Here is a 24,207-nt window from a genome sequence, read left to right as displayed (position 1 = left end):
CTGGCTGCCGCAGATGTAGTCAGGAGGGCTCGAGAGGGTCCTTCCCAACGTCCTGCCACAGGTCCCGCGCGCCACGTCCTTAGACAGAGCCCCTCTCCTCACCGAAATCTGGGGGCCGCAGGATCCGGGCCTAAGGGTGAGCTCGGCTCACCTCTTCAGGGAAGACAAAACCTTCCCTGGAGGAATCCCATCCTCTTTAAGACACTCTTTCCCTACTGACTCTGTCGGGCCCGGCTCACGATTTAGGCTTCGATCAGGCCTCCCCTGCGGTATTTCAAAAGGGCCGACCTTTTCTCTGGGTCTCGCTGCAACCCCTGCTCTCGGCGACGCGGCCGGGAGAGCGGCCGGCCGCTTGAGCTGCTCTTCCTGACAAATTCTACTCGCTTGCCTTTGCGTCGTTTGCCTCATTCTTTCCACCTTCCCACTAGACCGCGGCCTCCACGGTGTGTGTCCGTCCCACTGCGTCGCGCGTCGCCTTCCCAGTGACCGGATGACTTTTGCCACCAGACGGGCTCCTCGCTCTGAGGGCCTTCCAATCGGCATCCCGAAACCAGGGCTTATTCCTTCCAGTGCCACTGGGACTGCTTCTCCAGCCTGAGGGGTGCCACAGGGAGAGGCTTCTGGCCATCCAGAACGAGCAGCCACCAGCACCAGCCAATACGCCCCGGCGCCCTACGCGCGGCCGGCCCCTGCCACGGCATCCTTGCCTTAGGTACCTTTGCAGCCCACCCTGCGGGGCTTTCGCCGCACCTCACGGGCAGGCAGCCGCCCCTCGGGCGAGAGGAATGCCTCTTCCCTTCCAGGCGCCTTGCTCAGAGCCCCTCGCGCCGGGGCTGGGAGCTCCTCCCCGCGAACGCCTCGGTGCCGGCCGGAGGTCCTGCGACCGCGCGGATCCCTGGCGGTTCAGGAGCTCCTCGGTCCCACCTGCGCCGCCAGAGCTCTCCCCGAAACCGGGACCGACCCTCCTGGGCGCGAGGCAGCGGCGAGAAGCAGGCCCTCTCTTCCCTGCAGCGCCGGGCGCACGGGGGACGCTGCCGCCTCCCGCGCCCACCGGCTGGGCTTCGCTTTGGCATTTATCCATGGTGGGTAACGCGCCGCGCCCACCCGACCCGGAGCCGGTGACGGGACCCGGCGCCCTCTTCTTCCAGCGCTCGGCAGCCTCCCTGCTCTTCTAAAAAGCTCAGGCTCCGGCGCGAATCGGAGGCAGGGCAGAGGCTCGAGGGGAGCGGGGGGGTCGGTCCTTTCCTGCCCCAACGGGGTCGGTGGTCGCCACCTGCCCCCGCCAGAATTCCCTGTCCCCGGGTTCCTGCCGCATTCCGGGCCAGCAAGTTCCCCTTTATCACCGGCGGCAGGTTCGTGGCCTCCCCTTATCTCCACCCCCTCCTTTGTGGCAGGGTGTTTCCGCTGGCAGCCCTCGAATGCCGCAGAGCTGAGAGCTTTTGAGGAATGCCTTGCTGATACCCTCTTGCCTGGCCCAAGCCCCACTCGCTGCCCGGATAAACCTCTCGGGGGGTGGTTCCCCCCTGCCCCTGCCCCCCCTTTCATAACTACCCCCAACCCCTGCGCGGTCCCAGTTCATCCCAGAAGGAAGCGTTTGAGGTACCAAGAAGACGCCGAGAACTGGGTGATAAAGTCTGTACTCGGGGAGGACACCTGACTGGGGTGTTGGTAAGACCTGGAACTGGGGGTCCTTTAGGTGAACTGTCCCCATGAGAAGACTGAAAGTCACCCCCAAAGGGCAGGAAACCCCTGCTCTTACAACCCCCTCCCTCTCTGGGCAGGCGCGGGGCATTTCAAGGGAGCTGCAGAGGTCAGGAGAAGGGAGGAGGGACCCAAGGAGGGATGAGCTGGGGGAGGCGGTGGGGGCGAACGTCGGCCGTTCTTGGCACAGGGAACCGTACCGATGCCTCGCAGTGTCTCGGGGCGGGCTGCAGCTTTGTGCAGTCACCACCCAGCCCCATCTTCGTCCAAAAACCCCTCAGCTTTGGGTGGAGTTTGGCGTTTTGCACAGCGGGCGAAGGAAGCTGCGTTTCAGGATAACAGTTGCACCCTCCCTGCGCAGGAACCGTGAGAGGAAGGAGGCGGACAAGGCTTTTGCTCTCGGTTTCAGGTCCCTTGTGGGGCTCCGCTGTTGTCTCCCCCTTCCCAGCCCCACGGCGGGGGGCAGGAGCGCAGCACCGCAGCCCACCCCCGCCAGGAGCGATGGCTGCCTGCATCCCAGCAGGCAGGGCTGGTAGGGCAGGGCGCTTGGGCGGGCATCGGGGGGACACGCGGGTGGAAGGGGCCCCCAGGGGTGCAGCCGGCCATGGGGGTCCCCACGGGGACATTTGGGGACCTCCCCCAAACAGGGGACCCAGCTCTCCCAGGGGCAAATCTGAATGGGGGTGGGGGTTTTGGGGTGCGGGGGATTTATGGGATGGTTTGTTGTGGTTCTGTTTAAGAGCGCAGCCTGTTCAACCTTCAAGCAGGAAGAAATAGGCGGGATTGCTGGAAAATGCTCATTTGGTGGCGGGAACTTGTCCAGGCGCCCGAGGAACTCTTTGCTTTTCTGCTGCCTGGGGCTTTGGGAGTTGAGCTGAAGGAAGGGTTGGGTTGATGTTGGAAGGGGGGGCAGGTTTAATTTTGGGGGAAAAACCTGCTGAACTGGTTGTCTGAAAGAGGGTTTTGATGGGCGGCGTGCCCTGAGGCCAAGAGCAGAAGGGTGCCTGGGTCCTCCTCTCGCTTGAGGCCTCTCCGTTAGCCATGTGGCCATCAACGCTGGCGACTTGACGTTGGGCACCAAGGGAAGATGGGGATTTATCGCTGTCTGGGGTGGCCTTTGGGGACAATCATGCCAAGGTGGGTTTTATTCCCTTGAGGATGAGGAAGCTGGTTTTTCTTCCTCCATATTGCTACTCCTCCAAAGCCAGGGAGGCTGATTTTTGTTATTCCAGAATTCGGTTACCCCAAAGCCAAGCTCTCCTCAAAAGCCGTACCCGAGGTAGAATTCAACTCCTACAAACCTGCGGGCTACGGACGGGCTTCCTAAACCGCAGCCCATCTCCTCAGGGGTTTATTACCCAAAAGTGAAGAGATTTGGTCTTCCCTAGGGTCGGTCACCCACGTTGGCCAGCTCCGATGAAGTCAGGCACTTGATCTGGTCCCGCATTTGCTCGCCCCCTCCCCGCTGCCTCAGGAACTGCCGCCATGAAGCAAGCGTCCCTCTGCAGCTCGTATTTTCCCCTCAGTGAGAGAAAAACCCCACATCACTTACGGATTTCGGCATCGCGTTTCCCTGGAAGGAAAAGCAGGAATAACTGTGAGAGGAAGTTTCCTTCCTGACAGGAACTTGTGAGCGGCCTGGGGTAGGGGAAGGGGGCGGCAGCTCCGCACCAACGGCATCACTGGCAGAGCGTGGCTAGAAAAGGGGAAACAGCAGGAGGAAAATAGGGATTTCCCTAATTCCGTGTCTATTTGGTGTGCTTTCAGGATTTAAATGAAGTCTTTTCAACCCTTCCCCACCCCTCATAATTCTTTCAAATGTCTTTTTGGTGTGAAATTACCCAGCAAATGCCACTTTCAAGGCAAATCTAGGGGATGCACGCATGCGAGAGCCAACCCTCCCATGCTACCAAACCATCCCCACCGTATTTAAGGAGAAGGGGGAGAAAAATAAAGTGTCTCTTACCAATTTGTGTGGCTTGTTGGGCTGTAAGAGAGAAGACATAACGTGATGTGGGTTAAAGGCAGGGTTCACCCACAGCTACGTCATGAGAGGTTGGGGGGAAAAGGGTCTCTTACCAAGTTTTCTGCTTTGGGCTGGAAGAGACAAGAGGAACATCGCATGGGTTAAAGCACGAGTTCACCCACACCTACGTCACACGAGGGTGACCCACAATGGGGACATTTCAGGTGTGTTTTGGGTCGGCTGATGCTGGATTTGGGGTTTGGTGTGACATGGGGGTGTCTGGTGGTGTTGGAGCTCTGCCTCCTGCGCCTGCAGCCCCGGGGTTTGCTTTGAGGCTGTGGTGGTTCCCCCTGGTCAAGGGCGTGAGCTCTTGGGGATGGAGATTCTGCGTTTGGGGCCTCTAAAGTGCTCTTTTTGGCATGTTTCAGTGGGACTGAGCTCGAGTGAGTCTCTTGGAAGCACAAAGCCAGTTCATCCCCTACAAAGGAAAGGGCAGTAAGCGCAGCAAGACGCCCCCGTGGCTCAACCATGACCTCCTGGGTCTACTCAAATCCAAATTGAACCAAACACCGACCCACCGTCGGTGAGGGAAGAGGTAGTGTATGAACTACTGCAGGAGCTTGACCCCCACAAATCCATGGGCCCTGGCGCCATCCACCCGAGGGTGTGAGAGAGCTGGCTGACATCATCGCAAGGCCGCTCTCCACAATCTTTGAGAAGTCATGGAGGACGGGGGATGTCCCAGAGGACTGGAGGAAGGCAAATGTTGTCCCCATCTACAGGAAGGCCTCGAGGGAGGATCTGGGTAACTCTAGGCCCATCAGCCTTACTTCAGTCCCTGGGAAAGTTATGGAACGACTCCTCCTGGGGGCCGTCACAAGTCAAGTGAAGCACGTGATTGGGAAAAGCCAACATGGCTTCGCTAAGGGCAGATCGTGCTTGACAAACCTGGTGGCCTTCTACGACACAGTGACTTGCCTGGCTGACATGGGGCGGGCGGTGGACATTGTCCACCTGGGCTTCTCCAAGGCCTTTGATACGGTCCCCCCCAGCCTCCTCCTGGAGAAATTGATGTGTTATGGCCCAGACAAGGGGTCTGTGCAGTGGGTGGGGACCTGGCTGACGGGCCGCACCCAACGGGTGGTGGTAAATAGCTCCTTCTCAGACTGGCAACCTGTCACTGGTGGGGTCCCCCAGGGATCGATATTGGGCCCAATGTTATTCAACATCTTTATAAGTGATCTGGATAATGGCATCAAGCGTGGCCTGATGAAGTTGGCTGATGGCACCAAGGTGAGTGGGGAAGCAGACACTCCAGAAGGGAGAGCTGCTCTGCAGGGAGGTCTGGGTAGGCTGGAGGACTGGGCCAGCAAGAACCTTACAAAGTTCAACAAGGACAAGTGCAAGGTCCTGCACCTGGGAAAACATAATCCGGGAGTGCAGCACAGGCTGGGATCCACCTGGCTGGAGAGCAGCTCTGTGGGGAGGGACCTGGGGGTCCTGGTGGACAGAAAGCTCAACATGAGCGAACAGTGGCTGCTGCGGCCAAGAAGGCCAACGGGATGCTGGGTTGTGTCAACAAGGGCATTGCCAGCAGAGAGAAAGAAGTCATCATCCCGCTCTGCTCAGCGCTGGTCAGGCCACCCCTGGAGCGCTGTGTGCAGTTCTGGTCCCCGCTATACAAAAAGGATGTGGCCAGGCTGGAAGGGGTCCAGAGAAGGGCCACCAGGATGATCAGAGGACTGGGAAGCTGCCGTACGAGGGTAGGCTGGGAGAGCTGGGCTTGTTCAGCCTTGAGAAAAGGAGGCTCAGAGGGGATCTCATCCCTGTGTACCAGGACTTAAGGGGCAGCTATAAATAAGATGGAGACTCCCTTTTACTTTTCACAAATAATACTCATCGATAAAGCCAAGGGTGGGCTGTGCGTGAGGCCCGTGAGGTGGGGGCGGCTTGAGGGCAACGTGGTTGCACCCAGGGAATGCGTGGGAATGCCTGAAACAAAAGGAGGGGTATTTTTCTCTTCTGCTGGGTGGGTTTTTAACTCTTTCTTTGTATTTCTCTTAACCTTGTTTTCCTCCTCTGCTCCTCCAACCGATAATTGCAGCCACGTCTGGCAAATGCCCTTCCCTGGGGTGACGAAATGGGAAAGAATAAACTATCTGAGCTGCTCCCACGCGTCTGTTTTTACTGGGGCTCCACTTTATTAAAACAAAAGGTGGCACAAGGGGAAAAACCAATGTGGGAAAGTGCCCGGAAAGGTTTATTCCTGGTGCCGACCCCAGCCCGGTGCTGGCTTCCAACCTCACCGCCCATCCCGAACACGCCGCGCGTTGGACAGGCAGAGGCGGAGGCGTGGACGGCAGCAAAGCTGTCGTGGGAAATTAAAGAAGAGCTCGCTGCAGCTGATCCTGAGATTTAGCCCTCCTAAAAAGCTGTTTTCCCTATTTTTTGTGTGGGAGGGGTCCCGGGAGATACCTGTGAGCTCGTTGAAAGGCTTTAAGGAAGTTCCTGGCGGTATCTCAGTTCAAGGGAGAGGAAGGGAGCTGTGACTCATGCCCTTATCAGCCAGCAGCTTTCCAGACCAAGGCCACGGCTCCTTTAGGACGAGCTCAGAGGTTGTCCCTCCAGTCTTTGCTGGTGCCTGTTGTTCAGTGACATCACAAGCGTGACTTTGAGGGAAAAAACGCTCTTGCAAAGGCAATGCCTGCACTGCATATATATATATATAGAGAGAGAGATGTAAATCGCACACGCAGGGGTCGGCTGCATGCTCGGCCCTTGGGCAGCAGCGGCGATGCACCCGGGACGGACAGACGGACAGACAGTGAGGAAGGTGTGACCTGAGGGTTTGTACTTTGACCTTGTCTCGGAGGCAGTTATGGGCTTGTGCCTGCCCGGATCTGCTCCACCTCCCTTCCCAGAAGCCATAAAGCACGAAGAGAAAGGGAATTTTGCTCTCGGTTTCAGGTCCCTTGTGGGGCTCCGCTGTTGTCTCCCCCTTCCCAGCCCCACGGCGGGGGGCAGGAGCGCAGCACCGCAGCCCACCCCCGCCAGGAGCGATGGCTGCCTGCATCCCAGCAGGCAGGGCTGGTAGGGCAGGGCGCTTGGGCGGGCATCGGGGGGACACGCGGGTGGAAGGGGCCCCCAGGGGTGCAGCCGGCCATGGGGGTCCCCACGGGGACATTTGGGGACCTCCCCCAACCAGGGGACCCAGCTCTCCCAGGGGCAAATCTGAATGGGGGTGGGGGTTTTGGGGTGCGGGGGATTTATGGGATGGTTTGTTGTGGTTCTGTTTAAGAGCGCAGCCTGTTCAACCCTGCCCCATGGTGTCAGGCATGTGTCACCCCCCAGCTCTCCCAGGTCCCCTCAAAATGTGGCCCCTGTGCGAGAACTTTGTCTGCTGCCACCACATCTCGGAGCCATGCAGGACTGTGGAGGCCTTTCCCCCTCTCTGGTTTCCTCAGGAACATTAACTTGCAGGTTTCCCCCTACATTTGAACAGAACCAGAACAAGCACCAGCTCCCACCACCCCAAACTGCCCCTTTCTCCCTCCTGCCCTCCCGGCCTTGCGGGAAGCCCTGAGCCCTTGCCGAGTTGTGACAGCAGTGCCGCACCTGAGCCCGGGCTGTGCAAAGAGCACCGTCAGAGACACCAGAATGGGGGTATTTTATTCTGTGGGTGGGTGGGAAAAGGTCGAGGGAGGAGGGGCACCTCCATCCTTGGAGGTACCAACCTCACGCGGGCAGGACCCAGAGCTACCCAACCCCTCGGCCCGCTCTGAGCAGGGCTTGGTGCAGGGACCCCACTGATCCCACCCACCCTACACGCTTTTTCACCACTGCCGAGTTCTCCAGCGTTTTCTGTCCAGGCCTCATCTACAAACCCCCCTTCCAATGGGTGGTCTCGGCACCGCCCCCACGTTTGTGTTAAATGGATTTGTCGTTTCCCTCCGTTCATCTTTCCCCAGTGAAACCGGATGGGAAGGTGCTGGTTTCCTCACGCCCCTGCCTCCCTCGCGTCACCTCTGCCCTGGCTTGTGCTGTGATTTTCTCCTGTGCCTTTCTCGTCCCTGAGCTGGAGGGCGGTAAGGATCTCCAGAACTTCTCCCATGACACCCATCCTTTGGGATATATTTTTTTTCCCCCGGCATCTTAACACGATGCAAAAGGTGTATTTAAAAGGCAGGTGGGATAAAGAGCAAGGTGTGGGGTCTCGTGGGAGGTGGTGGAAGCGCCCTACGAAGCGGTGAGGGTTTGGGGATCCATCACCTCCATGGGTGGAGCTCCAGAGCCAGCCCAGTCCTCGACCGTCTAAAAAGACCCCAAGCTCTGCCTCCAGCACTTCCAGACGTGCCACGAACCCAACCACAGGCCTTAAAAACCCAACTCAATTACGTGCACGTCGAGGCAGCAGCAGAACCGCGTGTGCCCGTGTGTCTCAGGCGTGTCTTCTTCTCACCCGCCACCTTTCGCAGCCCAGTTCAGGGTCTTGGGACCCAACCAGCCGGTCACTGCCGTCGTGGGAGAAGACGTCGTGCTGCCTTGCCTCCTCTCCCCGAGGCTGAACGCCGAGAACATGGAGGTCCTGTGGTTTTGGTCCACATCCTCCATCCATGTCCACTATCACCACAGCGGGTGCGACGACTACTCCTTCCAGAATCCCCAATACCGGGGGAGGACAGAGCTGTCGAAGGAGGGCCTCTCTGTTGGGGACGTTTCCTTGAGGATCCTCAGCGCCCGGCTGAGCGATGAGGGACAGTACCGGTGTCTCGTCCAAGATGGGGATTCTTATGAAGAAGCCTCTGTGGAGCTGCAGGTAGCAGGTAAAAGGCAGGAGTCAGGGTTGTCTACAAGATGCGCCCCCGGCATGTCCCATTCGCCCACCCCCATGCACAAATCCCCTCTGGTCTTTCTCTGCTGGGCAGCCCAGCTCCTCGCGAGCACCTCCCCACCTGCCTGGCCCCAGCTCCCTGCACAACAGGACCTGGCCCACGGCCACAGCCCTCACACCTCTCCAGGAGAGCAGCACCAGCCTCCGGAGAAACAAATCAGGCTTGGGTGTGCCCAGAGTGAAAGTCCGTGCGGTTCTGGGTTCATTTGGGGCAGGAGGCAAAGAGGGAGAAATGCCACCAATTCCAGGCCAAGCTCAGAGGTTTCCGTGAGTCTCTCACCAGGGCTGCCCTGACTTTGTGGCTGTGGGTGGAAGGAGCTGTGGGAAGGTCTCCTCCGGGACGGGCGCTCGGTTTGGCTGATAGAGGTGGGGGATTTTGGTCCCAGTTTCAGGTTCCAGCCCCCTCCTCTCCGTGGAGGATGCCCAGGATGGGGGAGTGCGAGTGAGATGTCGAGCGACCGGCTGGTACCCAAAGCCTGAGATGGTGTGGAGAGATGTCCAGGGCCAGCAGCTCCCGCCCGTCACCCAGTCCGACTCCCAAGACCAGAACGGCCTCTTTGAAGTGGAGAAGTCCATCGTCATCCAAAGAAACGCAGAACAAAACGTGTCCTGTTCCGTCAGGAACACGCGGCTTCCCCAGGAGAAGGAGGCGCCCATTTATATCTCAGGTGATTGGCCACCAGCATTGAGCTGTTAAAAGCCAGACGTGGGAAATAAGGGGATTCACCCCTGAATTTTATGCCCGCAATCGTTGTGGGCTGCCCCTGAGGAGGGTTCTGGTCATGGGGGGCTGTTGCAGCCCCAGGCGGGTCCCTCGGGCTGTGGCGCTCCATGGATCACGAGCGCGTGATGGAGGAGGAGCTGGTCTGTGGAGCATCAGGGATCCCATCAGGAGCATCCAAGTATTGTTTCAGGAGAAAGTTGGTCTCAGCATAGTTTTCTAAAGAACCATGGCTGAATCAGAGATTACTTTATTAAAATTGAAGAATACTCTATGAAATATCAACGTCAGGTCTAAATAATTCAACAAAGATGCTCAAAGTTGACGGAAAGGCACGTTCACTCCAACACACAACGTACACCCGTCATTGCATCCCAGATTAACCCAATTTGGGCAATTTTCCTATTCCAGACTCCATTTTCCCAAAGGACTATCCCTGGAAGGTGGCTTTCTTCGCGACCCTGGCTGCCTGCTTCGCTTCCCTGGTTGCCTTCCCTCTTTTCATCTCACGGCTACGAGGTAAGGCATTAGGCAGGAGCAAGAGGACTTTGGGGCACCCAAGAGGATCTCTGAGCACCCAAGAGCACACGGAATGACGTGGACCTGCTCACGGGAGGACCAGCTGCCCCCACACATTTCAGACTCACTCGAGCTCTGTCCCACTGAAACATGCCAAAAAGAGCACTTTAGAGGCCCCAAACGCAGAATCTCCATCCCCAAGAGCTCACGCCCTTGACCAGGGGGAACCACCACAGCCTCAAAGCAAACCCCGGGGCTGCGGGCGCAGGAGGCAGAGCTCCAACACCACCAGACACCCCCATGTCACACCAAACCCCAAATCCAGCATCAGCCGACCCAAAACACACCTGAAATGTCCCCATTGTGGGTCAACCTCGCGTGACGTAGGTGTGGGTGAACCCGTCCTTTAACCCATGCGATGTTCTCTCTTCTCTCTTACAGCCCAAAGCAGAAAACTTGGTAAGAGACCCTTTTCCCCCCAACCTCTCATGACGTAGCTGTGGGTGAACCCTGCCTTTAACCCACATCACGTTATGTCTTCTCTCTTACAGATCAACAAGCCACACAAATTGGTAAGAGACACTTTATTTTTCTGCCCCTTCTCCTTAAATACGGTGGGGATGGTTTGGTAGCATGGGAGGGTTGGCTCTCGCATGCGTGCATCCCCTAGATTTGCCTTGAAAGTGGCATTTGGTGGGTAATTTCACACCAAAAAGACATTTGAAAGAATTATGAGGGGTGGGGAAGGGTTGAAAAGACTTCATTTAAATCCTGAAAGCACACCAAATAGACACGGAATTAGGGAAATCCCTATTTTCCTCCTGCTGTTTCCCCTTTTCTAACCACGCTCTGCCAGTGATGCCGTTGGTGCGGAGCTGCCGCCCCCTTCCCGTACCCCAGGCCGCTCACAAGTTCCTGTCAGGAAGGAAACTTCCTCTCACAGTTATTCCTGCATTTTGAGGAATAACATTTTGGAGGAGTAAACACAAGCTTCCTCATCCTCAGAGAAATAAAACCCACCTTGGCATGATTGTCCCCAAAGGCCACCCCAGACAGCGATAAATCCCCATCTTCCCTTGGTGCCCAACGTCAAGTCGCCAGCGTTGATGGCCACATGGCTAACGGAGAGGCCTCAAGCGAGAGGAGGACCCAGGCACCCTTCTGCTCTTGGCCTCAGGGCACGCCGCCCATCAAAACCCTCTTTCAGACAACCAGTTCAGCAGGTTTTACCCCCAGAAAATTAAACCTGCCCCCCTTCCAACATCAACCCAACCCTTCCTTCAGCTCAACTCCCAAAGCCCCAGGCAGCAGAAAAGCAAAGAGTTCCTCGGGCGCCTGGACAAGTTCCCGCCACCAAATGAGCATTTTCCAGCAATCCCGCCTATTTCTTCCTGCTTTGAGTTATATTGTTATTTCCCTTCCAGGGGTCGGGAGATGGAAATACACAAGCCCTGCTTTGCTTCCTCCACCCCCGAAACCCCCTAAACAAAGGAGACGACCTTCCCCAAACCTTCGTCATCCAGCTTCCCATGAGCTTGAGCCCAACCCTCTGGTGGCACCAACCCCACCAACTCCTCCCAGCCCTTTGGGTGCCCCAAAGTCCTTCCTTCGAGCCGGTTTCCCCTCCCATCCCCTCTCCCCTCCCTGGGCAGATTCTGGAGCTCTGGCGCCATAAAAGCACCTCTTAACACACCCGTGGCTTTGGTGGCTACGTAGGGACCAGGGGATGAGGGTTGGAGCCCAACAAGCACATGCTTTTACTGAAAACAGTTCTTGCTCTTTCTTTTTCAGAGAAACATGTCTCGGAGCTGCGTAAGTTTGATCCTTGCTCTTCCCCCACCCGCGTGGTCTTTCACACAGCACAGAATTCAGGGGGCAGGGGGAGGGGCGAGGGGGATGGGATGTGCCTTGCTCAGGTTTGTTACCAAGCCCCCTCCAAGAGTGATTGCAAACACTCCCAGGGGCTAACTAAAAAACCCCAAACTGGACCAGGAAGGATGTCCATGTTCCCATTTTGGTGAATCTACGTTGTCAAATAAGGTAAATTTGAGTACATGAAAGGCAAGCATGGGTGGGACTGGTCTGCAGCGCTGGGGACCACCACCCCAAATCACCCCACGGCCCCTCCTCATGCCACCGCACCTGCTTGTGACCACGTCTCTTTGCTTTCAGGGTGGAGAAACACCATCTTCCCGGTGGAAGAAGGTACGGGGGTGTGGGGCTTTGCCTCTCCATGGGTGTCTTCCCCTGTGCTGCTGGTGGGGGGGTGGGTACATGCAGGGCTGAGCCTCCACGCCCCACCTGCTCTGATGCCCCCCGCTCCCTTTCCCCACCACATCTCCCTTTTTCTGTCTCTCTTTTTGTGGCACTTGAGGTCCCACAAATCACTTCTCCAAGGGGAGCCCACCTGAGGAGACCCCAAAGGCAACGGGGGTCTCCAGCTGAGCTCTCCCCCTCTCCCCGCAGTGCACGTCACGCTGGACGCGGACACGGCGCACCCACAGCTCATCCTCTCGGATGGTGGGAAGAGCGTACGGCGCGGAGACATGCGGCAAGAGGTGCCAGATAACCCCGAGAGATACGACACCGACCGCTGCGTCCTGGGCCAGGAGGGATTCACCTCCGGGAGATACTTCTGGGATGTGGATGTGGGGATGGAGGAAGGAGGGATCTGGGCATTGGGGGTGGCCAAGGAGTCCACGGAGAGGAAGGGGGAGATCGACCGGGATCCTCGAAACGGGATCTGGGCTATTGGTCACTGGTGGGGAGAGTATTGGGCTCAGACCTCCCCTGAGCGCACAGTTCTCAGCCTCACAAAGAGACCCCGGATGATTCGGGTTTCCCTGGACACTGAGGCACAGGAGGTAGCCTTCTTCAACGCTGACAACCAAGACCTGCTCTACACCTTCCAACTGGGCCCCTTGAGTGGGGAGAGGATCCGTCCCTGGTTCTGGGTGTACCTGTCCGCCCAACTCACCCTGAAGTCACCTCCTTCGCCCCCACCCGTCCCCAGCGAGGAGGAGCCTCTGCTCCCTTCCTGCACCCCCCTGCCGACCCTCCCCACGGGACGACGGGCCCCGCGCACGCCGACAGCAGGACATGACCAAGACGGGGAAATCCATGCTGCTGTCCACGAGCAGCCATGATCAATGCCCAAGGCTCTGCCAGCTGCGTCGTGCCACCAGGGCGCCCCGAGACTCTCCCAGTGAAGCCATGGCGGCCCCTCCACCTGAGCAGAGCTATCCCCGCTCCTGCTGGAGCTTGCGACAAGATGTAGCCGTGGCTAAGGCACATTCGCCTCTCCTAAGGTGATGTCTCCAAGCAAGGCGCTTCCGCTGAGACGTCCTTGTGCTTCTGCTACGGGCAGAGTCCAACCCAACCAGGCTGTTGGGACCCGAGGGCGTCAGAACCCCCCTGAGATAGGGAAAAGAAACCCCCCAGTGCCAGAACCGAGATGAGAGTCTGGGGAGAAGGAGCCGCACATCTCCACCCTCTTCCTCCCTACTTCATCTCCAGCCCCCAAAGCCTCATCAAACGGGGCCAGTTGAAGGGCTGGGGGTGGTCTCTGGCCAGGCACTCAGTTCCTGACATCTACCACCTCCCCACGCATTCTGATGTACTCATAAAATAGGCTTTTCCTATAAAAATTCTCTCCTTGACACCTCTGTGGGTGACTTGATGGGGAGGAAGGGTCCTGCAGAGCAGCCACGTTCCGCCAAGGGTCCGGATCATCAGGCAAAGCCAGAGGGATGAGGCAGGTCCAGGGTCGAGGCAGGAACCAAGTCTGCACATCAGGAGGAACCATGGGCTGCAGCTCAGCCTTGGCCATGGCCCCCCCAACAGAGCCCAGCACCCTGGGCTGGGCTTAAGGAGAGCCCTTGGGCCATCAGCTGGTCCTAGGTGGGGCTGATCAGGGTCGTTCATGCTAATTAGCCCTGATAATGCTAATAAGCCCTGATTAGGCCCTGACAATGCTGCCTGAGGACAGGGTCCTGTCTGTGGACCCTTCTGCTGGTGACTGCTGAGCCCCGTAGGCATCTCCAAGGGGTGTGTGTCCCACTTCCCTCCACGCATGGTGCAGCTAAAGGGAGCTTCTCTTTTTCTTCAGCTTCTGGCTGAGCTGGAGGAAGTCGGCAGCAGAGCCCCGACCTGCCCTGGCAGCGGCTTTTAAACCCCAAATCTCACCGACCCCCAATGCATTTGCAGTTGTTTGGGGGGGAAAAACCTCAGCAGATGCTGGTTCTCTCTTCCCGTCACCCCTTTCTGCACCCAGAGATGGTTCAAGAAACGCAAGGCCAGGCTGCACCCAGCGGGGCCTTGCTGAACCCCTGGGAGATGGATGGTCTCCCTTGGGTGATGGTCATGTGAGGATGACGCCCCCTCCATGGGTGGTGGTCTCCCTTGGGTGATGGTCACGTGAGGATGATGCCCCCTCCATGGGTGATGGTCTCCCTTGGGTGATGGTCACGTGAGGATGACGCCCCCTCCATGGGTGGTGGTCACCTGGGGATGGTCACGGAACCACAGCCTGGTGGGGGATGGAAGGACCCTCTTGAGCTCACCCCGTCCCACCCCCCGCTTGAGCAGGGCCCCCCAGAGCAGGGGCCCAGGGCCGCGGCCAGACGGGGGGTGAATGTCCCCTGGGAAGGGACCCCACAGACCCCAACAGACGCTGTTGACCAGGGCTGGCCCCAGCGCAGCCCCCTGGGGAGCACCGCGAGGGGCGCGCGAGGCGGTCGCGTGCCCCCTGCCCTGGGTGTCCCTGCTCAAGCCGGGGGGTTGGGTCTCCGGAGGCCCCTCCCAGACCCCCACGGTCCTCTGGGGGTCTGGGGTCCTCGATGCTCCGTGGGAACCTCCCGCGTTGCTTCTCGCAGTGTTGCTTCTCCAGCGAACCTCAGGGTGGTTGGGGGTCCCCCACACGAGGACCAGGGCCCGCGACTGTGAGGCTCCTTCCAGGAGTCTGCAGAGCCTTCACCGACTTCCTCTTCCTCACCAGGTGGGCTGGAGCAAACGCCCGCACCAGGGTCGCCGTTATTCCGCTGCCCCTTGATTTCTACCCGCAAGCTCTCGGCTTGTTCTCCTTCCACTCCTCCGGGGGTGCTGCCCCTCCCCGTGGGTGCTGCCCCCCCCCCGTGGGTGATGCTCCCCCCCCTTGCTGATGCCCCCCCCATGGGTGATCCCCTTCCATGAGTGATGCCCCCTCAGGGCTGATGCCCCTCCGTGAGTGATGCCCCTCCCATGGGTGATGCCCCCCCATGGATGATGCCCCTCTGTGAGTGATGACCCTCCCCATGGGTGATGACCCCCCCATGGGTGATGCCCCTCCCATGGATGATGACCCCCCCCATGGGTGATGCCCCTCCCATGGATGATGCCCCTCCGTGAATGATGACCCATCCAGGGTTGATGCCCCCCCCATGGGTGATGCCCCTCCATGGGTGATGCCCCTCCATGGGTGCTGCCCCCTCCATGGGTGATGTGCTGGGTCGGAGGGGGGTCTCCTGGACATGATGCCCCCCCAAGTGCAGTGCCCCCCATGCGTAATGTTTGGGTTGGAGGGGGCTCCCCTAGATGTGGGTGATGCCCCCCCAGGGGTGCTGCCCCCCCCCAGGGGTGATGATCCCCTGGGGGTGACGCTCTCCTTGGCCGATGGTCACTGGAGGACGAAACCCCCCCGTGGGTGATGCCCCCCCAGGGTCAACACCCCCCATGGGTGCTGCACCCCCAAGGACGATGCCCCCCCCATGCATGATGTTTTGGGTTGAGTGGGGCTCTCCTGGGTGTGGGTGATGCCCCCCCGTGGGTGCTGCCCCCCCAGGGGTGATGTTTTGAGTCGGAGTGGGCTCTCCTGGACAAGATGCCCCCCCCACGGGTGATGCCCCCCCCAAGGATGATGCCTCCCCATGGGTGCGGCCCCTCCCAGGGGTGATGTCTGGGTTGGAGGGGGCTCTCCTGGACACGATGCCCCCCCAGGGACGATGCCCCCCCATGGGTGATCCCCCCGCAGGGGTGCTGCCCCCCCAGGGGTGATGTCTGGAGCTGGAGGGGGCTCTCCTGGACATGATGCCCCCCCCCACGGGTGATTCCCCCCCGTGGGTGCTGCCCCCCCGCCAGGAGCGACGCTCTCCGGGGGGCGACGGTCACCCAAAGGTGACACCCCCCGAGGCAGGGACTCCCCCCTCCCCCACTGATGCTCGCCGGGGGGGGGGGTGGGGGTGCAGCTGCCCCGAGGGTGATGCTCTCCCCCGGGGAGGGGGAGGGGACGGTGCTCCCCCGCCCCCCCCCGCCCCTTTGTGCCCGGGGGGAGGAGTGGCGGGGGAGGACGCCCCCGCCCCCGCCCCCCGCCCCCCCCGCCCCGGGGGCCGGTTGCAGCCCGGCTGCGTGTGCGGAGGCACAGGAAGGGGCTGGGACAAGGCTGAGCCGCCGAGCGGTGGGAGGGGGCGGCGGCGGCAGCGGCGCTGGGGACACCCCCCCTTCACCCCCACCCCCCGCACCCTGCACCCAGAGCTCGGCGGGGCGGTGGGCACCGAGACAGGGGAGGTGGGTTTGGGGGAGGGGGGGGGCACTACCCGCGGGTCGCATCCCCCCCATCGGCGTGCCCCCCCACCGCATCCCCCCCACTGCGTTGAAACAGCGTGGAAAACCCCTTTCCCCCCCGCTTTTTTTAATATATACGGGGGGGGGGAGGGGTTTTTTTGGGGGGGGGGGGCGCCGAAGCCCCCTCGGAGGGACGCGCCGGTGGCGGGGGGGGGGGGGCTGCGCGCGGGCAGCGGGATCGGGCAGCGAAACGCCGGAGACATGAAATGGTGGGAAGGTCCCCGCTCCGGAGCCGGGTTTTTTCCCTTGGGGATGCGCCCCCCCCCATCCCCCATCGCCCCCCAACCCCCTCCCCGGCTCGGCTGGGGGTCAGACCCTCGGCCGGCGGGGGCTCCGTCAGCCCCCCGCGGCGTCCGCCATGGCTGGGCGAGAGCTCGGCGCCAGCGCGCGACCGGGCGCGTTGAAGGGGCGGCCGCGGGCGCGGTGGTGACCCCCGCACCGCCACCCCCCACCATCCCCCTCTCTCGTCCCCACAGGTATGGGGTGGACGAGCAAGGAGAAGAACCCCGAGAAGGTCGTGGTGAAGGTGGAGCAAGACGCGGGGGCGGTGGAAGGCGCTGCTGAAGATGAGGAGGCAACGCGGGACGAAGGCTGCGGGATCTGGAGGCCGGAAGGCGACGGCGTTGGGGTGAGGTGGGGAGAAGCGGCCAACCAAGGCAACGCGGATGAGCTGAGCGGAAGCGGGTCCCAGCCGAAGCCGAAATCCAAGCGGAAGCTCCACAAGTGCGAGGAGTGCGGCCGGGTCTTCAACTGGAGGAACCACCTCGTCCGCCACCAGCGCCTCCACACGGGCGAGCGGCCCTACAAGTGCTCCCTCTGCGGGAAGGGCTTCAACGACGGCTCCCCGCTGCTCATCCACGAGATGCTCCATCGCGGGGAGAAGCCCTACAAGTGCTTGGATTGCGGGAAGAGCTTCAGCCAAAGTTCCCACCTCATCTCCCACCAGGTGGTCCACACCGATGAGAAACCCTACGTCTGTCCCGACTGCGGGAAGTGCTTCGCCCGGCAGCAATATCTCCTCATGCACCGCCGCGTCCACACGGGCGAGAGACCCTACAAGTGCCGGGATTGCGGGAAGAGCTTCCGGAAAAGCTCCGACCTGGTGAGACACAAGACGGTCCACACGGGCGAGAAACCCTTCAAGTGTCCCGTCTGCGGGAAGGGTTTCACCCAAAACTTCCGCTGTAACGCCCACAAGAAGGTCCACAGCAAGGAGGGGGAGGGCGGCCAACCGGCGTCGCCGCCCCGGCACACGCAGCAGAGCAGCCGCCAGACCACGGTCCCACCAGGTAACCTTGACTTCTTGGGTCCGTCCTGGTGAAACTGGCTTCGGTTGGGTTCGAGCTGCGCCCGGCGCCGGGTGGGAGGGTCGCAGGGGTGCGGGGACCCCCCGTTTGCTGGTGTGCTGTGCTACGTTGGGTGATGGAGGCCTTGTGGGGTCAGCGGGGCTCAGTGCCGGGCCCTGCCCTTGGGTCGCACCAACCCCAGGCAACGCTCCAGCCTTGGGGCAGAGGGGCTGGGAAGTGCCCGGCGGAGAAGGCCCTGGGGGGGCTGGCTGACAGCCGGCTGGGCATGAGCCAGCAGTGCCCAGGTGGCCAAGGAGGCCACCAGCCCCCGGGCTTGTGTCAGCACTGGGGTGGCCAGCAGGAGCCGGGCAGGGATGGGGCCCCTGTGCTCGGCCCTGGGGAGGCCCCACCTCGAATGCTGGGCTCAGGTTTGGGCCCCTCGGGACAAGAAGGGCCTGGAGGGGCTGGAGCGTGTCCAGAGAAGGGCAGCGGGGCTGGGGCAGGGTCTGGAGCACAAGTGTGCTGGGGGGCGGCTGGGGGGGCTGGGGGGGTTTAGCCTGGAGAAGAGGGGGCTGAGGGGAGCCCTTCTCGCTCTCTGCAGCTGCCTGAGAGGGGCTGGAGTGAGGGGGGGGTCGGTCTCTGCTCCCAAGTCACCAGTGACAGGGTGAGAGGGAACGGCCTCAAGCTGTGTCAGGGGAGGTTTAGGTTGGAGATTGGGAACAATTTCTTCACCAAAAGTGTTGTCAGGCCCTGGCAGAGGCTGCCCCGAGAGGTGGGGGAGTCACCGTCCCTGGGGGGGTTCAAACACCGCGCAGACGCGGCACTTGACATGGTTGAGGAGGCCTTGGAGGGGTTGGGTTGAGGTTGGACTTGATGATCCTCGAGGTCTTTCCCAACCTTATGATGCGGTGATCCTGTGTATCCCAGGTATCCCATATCTGGGAAGTGGCCGCCAGGTGACCTCCCTGGGACTGGAAGAAGGGGAATGTTGTGCCCGTCTTTATAAAAGGGTAGAAAGGAGGGCCCGGGGAGGCGCCGCCCCGTCGGCCTCCGCTCGGTGCCGGGGAGGCCGCGGAGCAGATCCTCCCAGGCGACGCGGGAAATGCTGCCTAGGGAAACACTCCCAGGGCCGGAGCCCCTCTGCGGCGGGGCCGGGCTGGGGGAGTTGGGGCTCTCCGTCCTGGGGAGGCGGCGGCTGCGGGGAGGCCTCCATGCGGCCTCTTAAAGGGAGACCATAGGAAGGGTGGGGGGCGACCTCTTTAGCAAGGCCTGATGTGACAGGACAAGGGGGGATGGTTTTAAACTAAAGGAGGGTGGGTTTAGGCCGGACCTAAGGACGAAATGTTTCACGCTGAGGGTGGTGAAGCCCCGGCCCAGGTTGCCCGGGGAGGTGGTCGATGCCCCATCGCTGGAGACACGCAAGGTCAGGTTGGACGGGGCTCGGAGCGACCTGCTCTAGTGGAAGATGGCCCCGCTCGTGGCAGGGGCTTGGACTCGATGGCCTCAAAAGGTCCCCCCGGCCCAAACCGTGGTGTGATTCCCATGATCCTCCCACCTTGGAGACCCCCCCGGTGTTGCAGGTGGGGCGGTCACACCTCGGCCCCCTTCTCTCAGCAGGTGACGGCGGCCACCGAGAGACTTCCCAGCCCGGAGACCCCCAGCAAGGAGGACGAGACGGGTCCAGCTCGAGGATGGAGGGCGGGGGTGGGCGTCGGGGTCCCGAGGAGCACAAAGCCCCCCCGGAGCGGCCGGGAGCGGGGCCGTGGCCTCTCGAGGGGCCGGCGCGGCCGCGTCCTCGTGCGGAGGCCTCGGAGGCGCCCGGGGGGACGTTCCCCGGCGAGGAGTGGGCGCACGAGCGGCGGCGAAGCTTCGGCTGCCGGAAGAGCCTGGGCCACCAGCGGCAGCCCCGCGGCCACCAGCGCCCCGGCCGCGGGAAGAGCTTTCGGCGACGGCTCCGACCTCGCGTCCCGGCGGCCGGAGGGACCCGCCGACCCCCGGGGCCCGGCGATAAGCCCGGAGCTCCTCCAGCAGAGCCCGCGCGCGGCCGAGAAGTCCCACCTCTGCTCTCGAGTGCGGGAAGAGCTTTCACGCGGAGGTTCAACCTCAAGCTCCACAAGAAGCTCCACACCGGGGAGAGGCCCCACAAGTGCCCCGAGTGCGGGCTGAGCTTCACCAACACGTCCCACCTCATCGTCCACCAGCGGATCCACACCGGGGAGCGGCCCTACAGGTGCCACATCTGCGGGAAGGGCTTCACCATGAGCTCCAAGTGCCTGGAGCACGAGAGGAGCCACACGGGAGAGGCTCCCTATCGCTGCTCCGGCTGCGGCAACGGCTACCGGACCAAGGGCTCCCTCATGTCCCACCTGAAGGTCCACCTGGAGTAGGGGGGAGCTCGGGCCAGGGGGAGGTGGGCGAGGAGGGAGCTGGAGGAGGAGGAGGAGGTTGGAGGGAGAGGGAGGGAGGTTGAGAGGAGGAGGAGGGAGGTTGGAGGAGGAGGAGGGAGGTTGGATGAAGGGGGAGGTTGGAGGAGGAGGAGGAGGAAGGTTGGATGAAGAGGGAGGTCGGAAGGAGGAGGAGGAGGAAGGTTGGATGAAGAGGAAGGTCGGAGGAGGAGGAGGAAGAAGGTTGGATGAAGAGGGAGGTCGGAGTAGGAGGAGGAGGAAGGTTGGATGAAGAGGGAGGTCGGAGGAGGAGGAGGAGGAGGAAGGTTGGATGAAGAGGGAGGTCGAGGAGGAGGAGGAGGAGGAAGGTGGATGATGAGAGGGAGGCCAGAGGAGGAGGAGGAGGAGGAAGGTTGGATGAAGAGGGAGGTTGGAGGAGGAGGAGGAGGAGGAAGGTTGGATGAAGAGGGAGGTCGGAGGAGGAGGAGGAGGAAGGTTGGATGAAGAGGGAGGTCGGAGGAGGAGGAGGAGGAGGAAGGTTGGATGAAGAGGGAGGTCGGAGGAGGAGGAGGAGGAAGGTTGGATGAAGAGGGAGGTCGGAGGAGGAGTAGGAGGAGGAGGAAGGTTGGATGAAGAGGGAGGTCGGAGGAGGAGGAGGAGGAAGGTTGGATGAAGAGGGAGGTCGGAGGAGGAGGAGGAGGAGGAAGGTTGGATGAAGAGGGAGGTCGGAGGAGGAGGAGGAGGAAGGTTGGATGAAGAGGGAGGTCGGAGGAGGAGGAGGAGGAAGGTTGGATGAAGAGGGAGGTCGGAGGAGGAGGAGGAGGAGGAAGGTTGGATGAAGAGGGAGGTCGTGAGGAGGAGGAGGAGGAGGAAGGTTGGATGAAGAGGGAGGTCGGAGAGAGGAGGAGGAAGAAGGTTGGATGAAGAGGGAGGTCGGAGGAGGAGGAGGAGGAAGGTTGGATGAAGAGGGAGGTCGGAGGAGGAGGAGGAGGAAGGTTGGATGAAGAGGGAGGTCGGAGGAGGAGGAGGAGGAGGAGGAAGGTTGGATGAAGAGGGGAGGTCGGAGGAGGAGGAGGAGGAGGAAGGTTGGATGAAGAGGGAGGTCGGAGGAGGAGGAGGCAGGAAGGTTGGATGAAGAGGGAGGTCGGAGGAGGATGAGGAGGAAGAAGGTTGGATGAAGAGGGAGGTCGGAGGAGGAGGAGGAGGAGGAAGGTTGGATGAAGAGGAGGTCGGAGGAGGAGGAGGAGGAGGAAGGTTGGATGAAGAGGGAGGTCGGAGGAGGAGGAGGAGGAGGAAGGTTGGATGAAGAGGGAGGTCGGAGGAGGAGGAGGAGGAGGAAGGTTGGATGCAGAGGGCGGTCGGAGGAGAGGAGGAGGAGGAAGGTTGGATGAAGAGGGAGGTCGGAGAGGAAGAGGAGGAAGGTTGGATGAAGAGGGAGGTCGGAGGAGGAGGAGGCAGGAGGAGGAAGGTTGGATGAAGAGGGAGGTCGGAGGAGGAGGAGGAGGAGGAAGGTTGGATGAAGAGGGAGGTCGGAGGAGGAGGAGGCTGGGACCGGCCCCCCCCCCAAAGCCAAGCTTTCCCAGACCTGCCAGAAACCGGAGGGGGGCGAAGGGGAACCTCAGGGAACCCCGGAGGGGGGGGGGGGGGGGGCTGGTTCTTCCCCCCCCATCGCGTGGGGGGCGGGGGGGTCGCGGGGGGACCCCGTCCGCCAGCCCAACCCCCCCCCCTCCCCTTTTTTGGGGCGTTTTCAGGTCAAAACCGTGCAGCCTCGCGGGCGCGGCCGATCCGCAAACCCCGGCCCGTTTGGGGGGTCTCGGGCGTCGGGGGGGGGGGAGGGGGGGTTCCTCCAGGTCCCGGGGGGGGGGAGGGCAGGACCCCCCCAGGAGCGAGCAGGGGGAGGAAGGCTCTTCTGTTTCTTCTTTTTTCCTCTTTTTTTTTCCCCCGTTTCCCCTCGATCCTGGTGGTTTCTTCTTTTTTTACATTTAATAAATATCCCGAAGAACGTCGTTGTGCGGCCGCGGGGGGGGCGGGGGGGGGGGGGCGGGGGGCGGGGGGCTGCAGCTCCCGGGCCCTGCTGGGGGGGGAGGGGGAGGAGGAGGAGGAAGGGCGGGAGGAGGAGCTGGGCTGGGCTTAAATAGAGCCCCTGGGCCGCAGACCCCGATCCCTGAAGCCCCCCCAGACCCCACCCGTCAGGGCCCCGACCCCCCCCCCCCCCCCAGCCCTGGAGCCCCCTCAGGCCCCCCTGCCCCCCCCAATCCCTCCGGACCCCTCCCCATCGACACCCCCCATCCCCCCAAGCCCCCTCCCAGACCCCCAATAACCCCCAGACCCCCCCCGGAGACCCCCCCCCAGAGACCCCTCCCAGACCCCTCACCCACCCACCAGAGACCCTTCCAAGACCCCCATCCTCCAGAACCCCCTCCCAGACCCCCAAGACCCCCAGAGCTCCCCTTCCATCACCTGGAGACCCCTCCCAGACCCCCCCATCCCCCAGAGCCCCCCTCCAAGACCCCCCAGAGACCCCCAGTTCCCCCCGAGACCCCTCCGAGACTCCCCCACCCCCCAAAGACCCTCTCCAAGACCCCCAGTCCCTCCCGAGACCCCTCCCAGACTCCTCACCCCCCAAAGACCCCCTCCAAGACCCCCCAGTCCCTCCCGAGACCCCTCCCAGACTCCCCCATCCCCAAAGACCCCCTCCAAGACCCCCCAGTCCCTCCTGAGACCCCTCCCAGACTCCCCCATCCCCCAAAGACCCCTCCAAGACCCCCCAGTCCCTCCCGAGACCCCTCCCAGACTCCCTCACCCCCCAAAGACCCCCTCCAAGACCCCCCAGTCCCTCCCGAGACCCCTCCCAGACTCCCCCATCCCCCAAAGACCCCCTCCAAGACCCCCAGTCCCTCCCGAGACCCCTCCCAGACTCCCCCATCCCCAAAGACCCCCTCCAAGACCCCCAGTCCCTCCCGAGACCCCTCCCAGACTCCCCCACCCCCCAAAGACCCCCTCCAAGACCCCCCAGTCCCTCCCGAGACCCCTCCCAGACTCCCTCACCCCCCAAAGACCCCCTCCAGACCCCCAGTCCCCCCTGAGACCCCTCCCAGACTCCCTCACCCCCCAAAGACCCCCTCCAAGACCCCCCAGTCCCCCCTGAGACCCCTCCGAGACTCCCCCACCCCCCAAAGACCCCCTCCAAGACCCCCCAGTCCCCCCTGAGACCCCTCCGAGACTCCCTCACCCCCCAAAGACCCCTCCAAGATCCCCCAGTCCCTCCCGAGACCCCTCCCCCACCCCCCAGAGCCCCTTCCCAGGGTCCCGGCCATCCCCTGAGCCCCCCCCCCACCCAGTCCCCAGGACCAACAGGGTCCCCCAAATGGGGGGGTGACCCCAATAATTTGGGGGGGGGCACCCGGGCGCCTGGGTCCCCCCAATGAGACACAGAGCACAGAGCACAGCTTTATTTGGGGGGGTGGGCAGGGGGGCCCCCCTCAGCCGTGTATGGTGGGGGGGGCGGGGGGCCCCAGGGGGGGAGGTAGAAGGTGGTGTAGGGGGGGCCGTAAGGGGGGGGCGGGGCAGGGGGGCCGAAGGGGGGTTGGGGGGGGGAGGGAAGGGTGGGGGGCTCCCCCCGGCACCCCCATTCCCCGGGGGGGCCCCCCCCGCCGTGCTGCTGCGCTTCACCTTCTGCCGCCGATTGCAGAACCAGACCCGGACCACCTTGGGGGGGGGGGGCAAAAGGGGGGGGGTCGGGGGGGCCCAGAGACCCCCCCAACACAGCGCCGGCCCCCCCCCCCCCCCCCCCCGGCGCTGCCCTCCCTGTCCAGCCCCAGTCGTCCCCCCCCATATCCTTGTGTCCCCCCCAAGATTCCACGGAGTCCCACCCCCCCCCAAGCCCCCCTGTGCCCCCCCGGGCCTCCCCTGGGGTCCCACCCCCCTAAAGATGTCCCACCCCCAAAAAGAGCCCCCAACACACCCCCTTTAGGGTCCCTCTCCCCCAAAGCCCCCACCCGGGGTACTGCCCCCCTCAAGCCCCCCCCAAACCCTCCCCCGTGCCCCCCGCCGTATCCACCCCCCAACCCTCCCCGTTGGTCACCACCCCCAAAAGCCCCCCTTTGCCCCTCCCTTGGGTCCTGCCCCTCCAAAGGACCACC

At 62.2% G+C, this 24,207-nt stretch overlaps 2 protein-coding genes across 10 annotated transcripts in view; both read left to right on the top strand.

Moving 5' to 3' along the window:
• Nucleotides 1-13,457, top strand: part of LOC142049066 (butyrophilin subfamily 1 member A1-like) — a 34,311-nt gene extending 20,854 nt beyond the window's left edge. For 3 of the 9 annotated variants that reach the window (XM_075076466.1, XM_075076469.1, XM_075076462.1), the window contains 3 exons: nucleotides 11,590-11,610; nucleotides 11,971-12,003; nucleotides 12,265-13,457. In XM_075076466.1, the coding sequence (XP_074932567.1) occupies nucleotides 11,590-11,610; nucleotides 11,971-12,003; nucleotides 12,265-12,944 (734 nt within the window). In that variant the 3' untranslated portion in view covers nucleotides 12,945-13,457. Of the gene's footprint in view, nucleotides 1-5,892; nucleotides 6,758-6,914; nucleotides 6,996-7,175; nucleotides 7,331-7,635; nucleotides 7,753-8,142; nucleotides 8,491-8,944; nucleotides 9,227-9,690; nucleotides 9,799-11,537; nucleotides 11,611-11,790; nucleotides 11,839-11,970; nucleotides 12,065-12,264 lie in introns of those variants that run through there. The other 6 variants (XM_075076467.1, XM_075076460.1, XM_075076470.1 and 3 more) reach the window with 6 other exon arrangements.
• Nucleotides 13,458-16,136: 2,679 nt separating this feature from the next.
• Nucleotides 16,137-24,207, top strand: part of LOC142049046 (uncharacterized) — an 18,302-nt gene continuing 10,231 nt past the window's right edge. The window contains 4 exon segments of the mRNA XM_075076426.1: nucleotides 16,137-16,338; nucleotides 16,872-17,684; nucleotides 19,296-20,064; nucleotides 24,057-24,117. Of these exon segments, the coding sequence (XP_074932527.1) occupies nucleotides 16,874-17,684; nucleotides 19,296-20,064; nucleotides 24,057-24,117 (1,641 nt within the window). The 5' untranslated portion in view covers nucleotides 16,137-16,338; nucleotides 16,872-16,873.

This window comes from Phalacrocorax aristotelis, chromosome 31 (assembly GCF_949628215.1).
Source record: "Phalacrocorax aristotelis chromosome 31, bGulAri2.1, whole genome shotgun sequence".
Classification (NCBI taxonomy): Eukaryota; Metazoa; Chordata; class Aves; order Suliformes; family Phalacrocoracidae; genus Phalacrocorax; species Phalacrocorax aristotelis.
The sequence above is the reverse complement of the archived record's forward strand: the minus strand, read 5'-3'. Positions and strand labels throughout refer to the sequence as shown.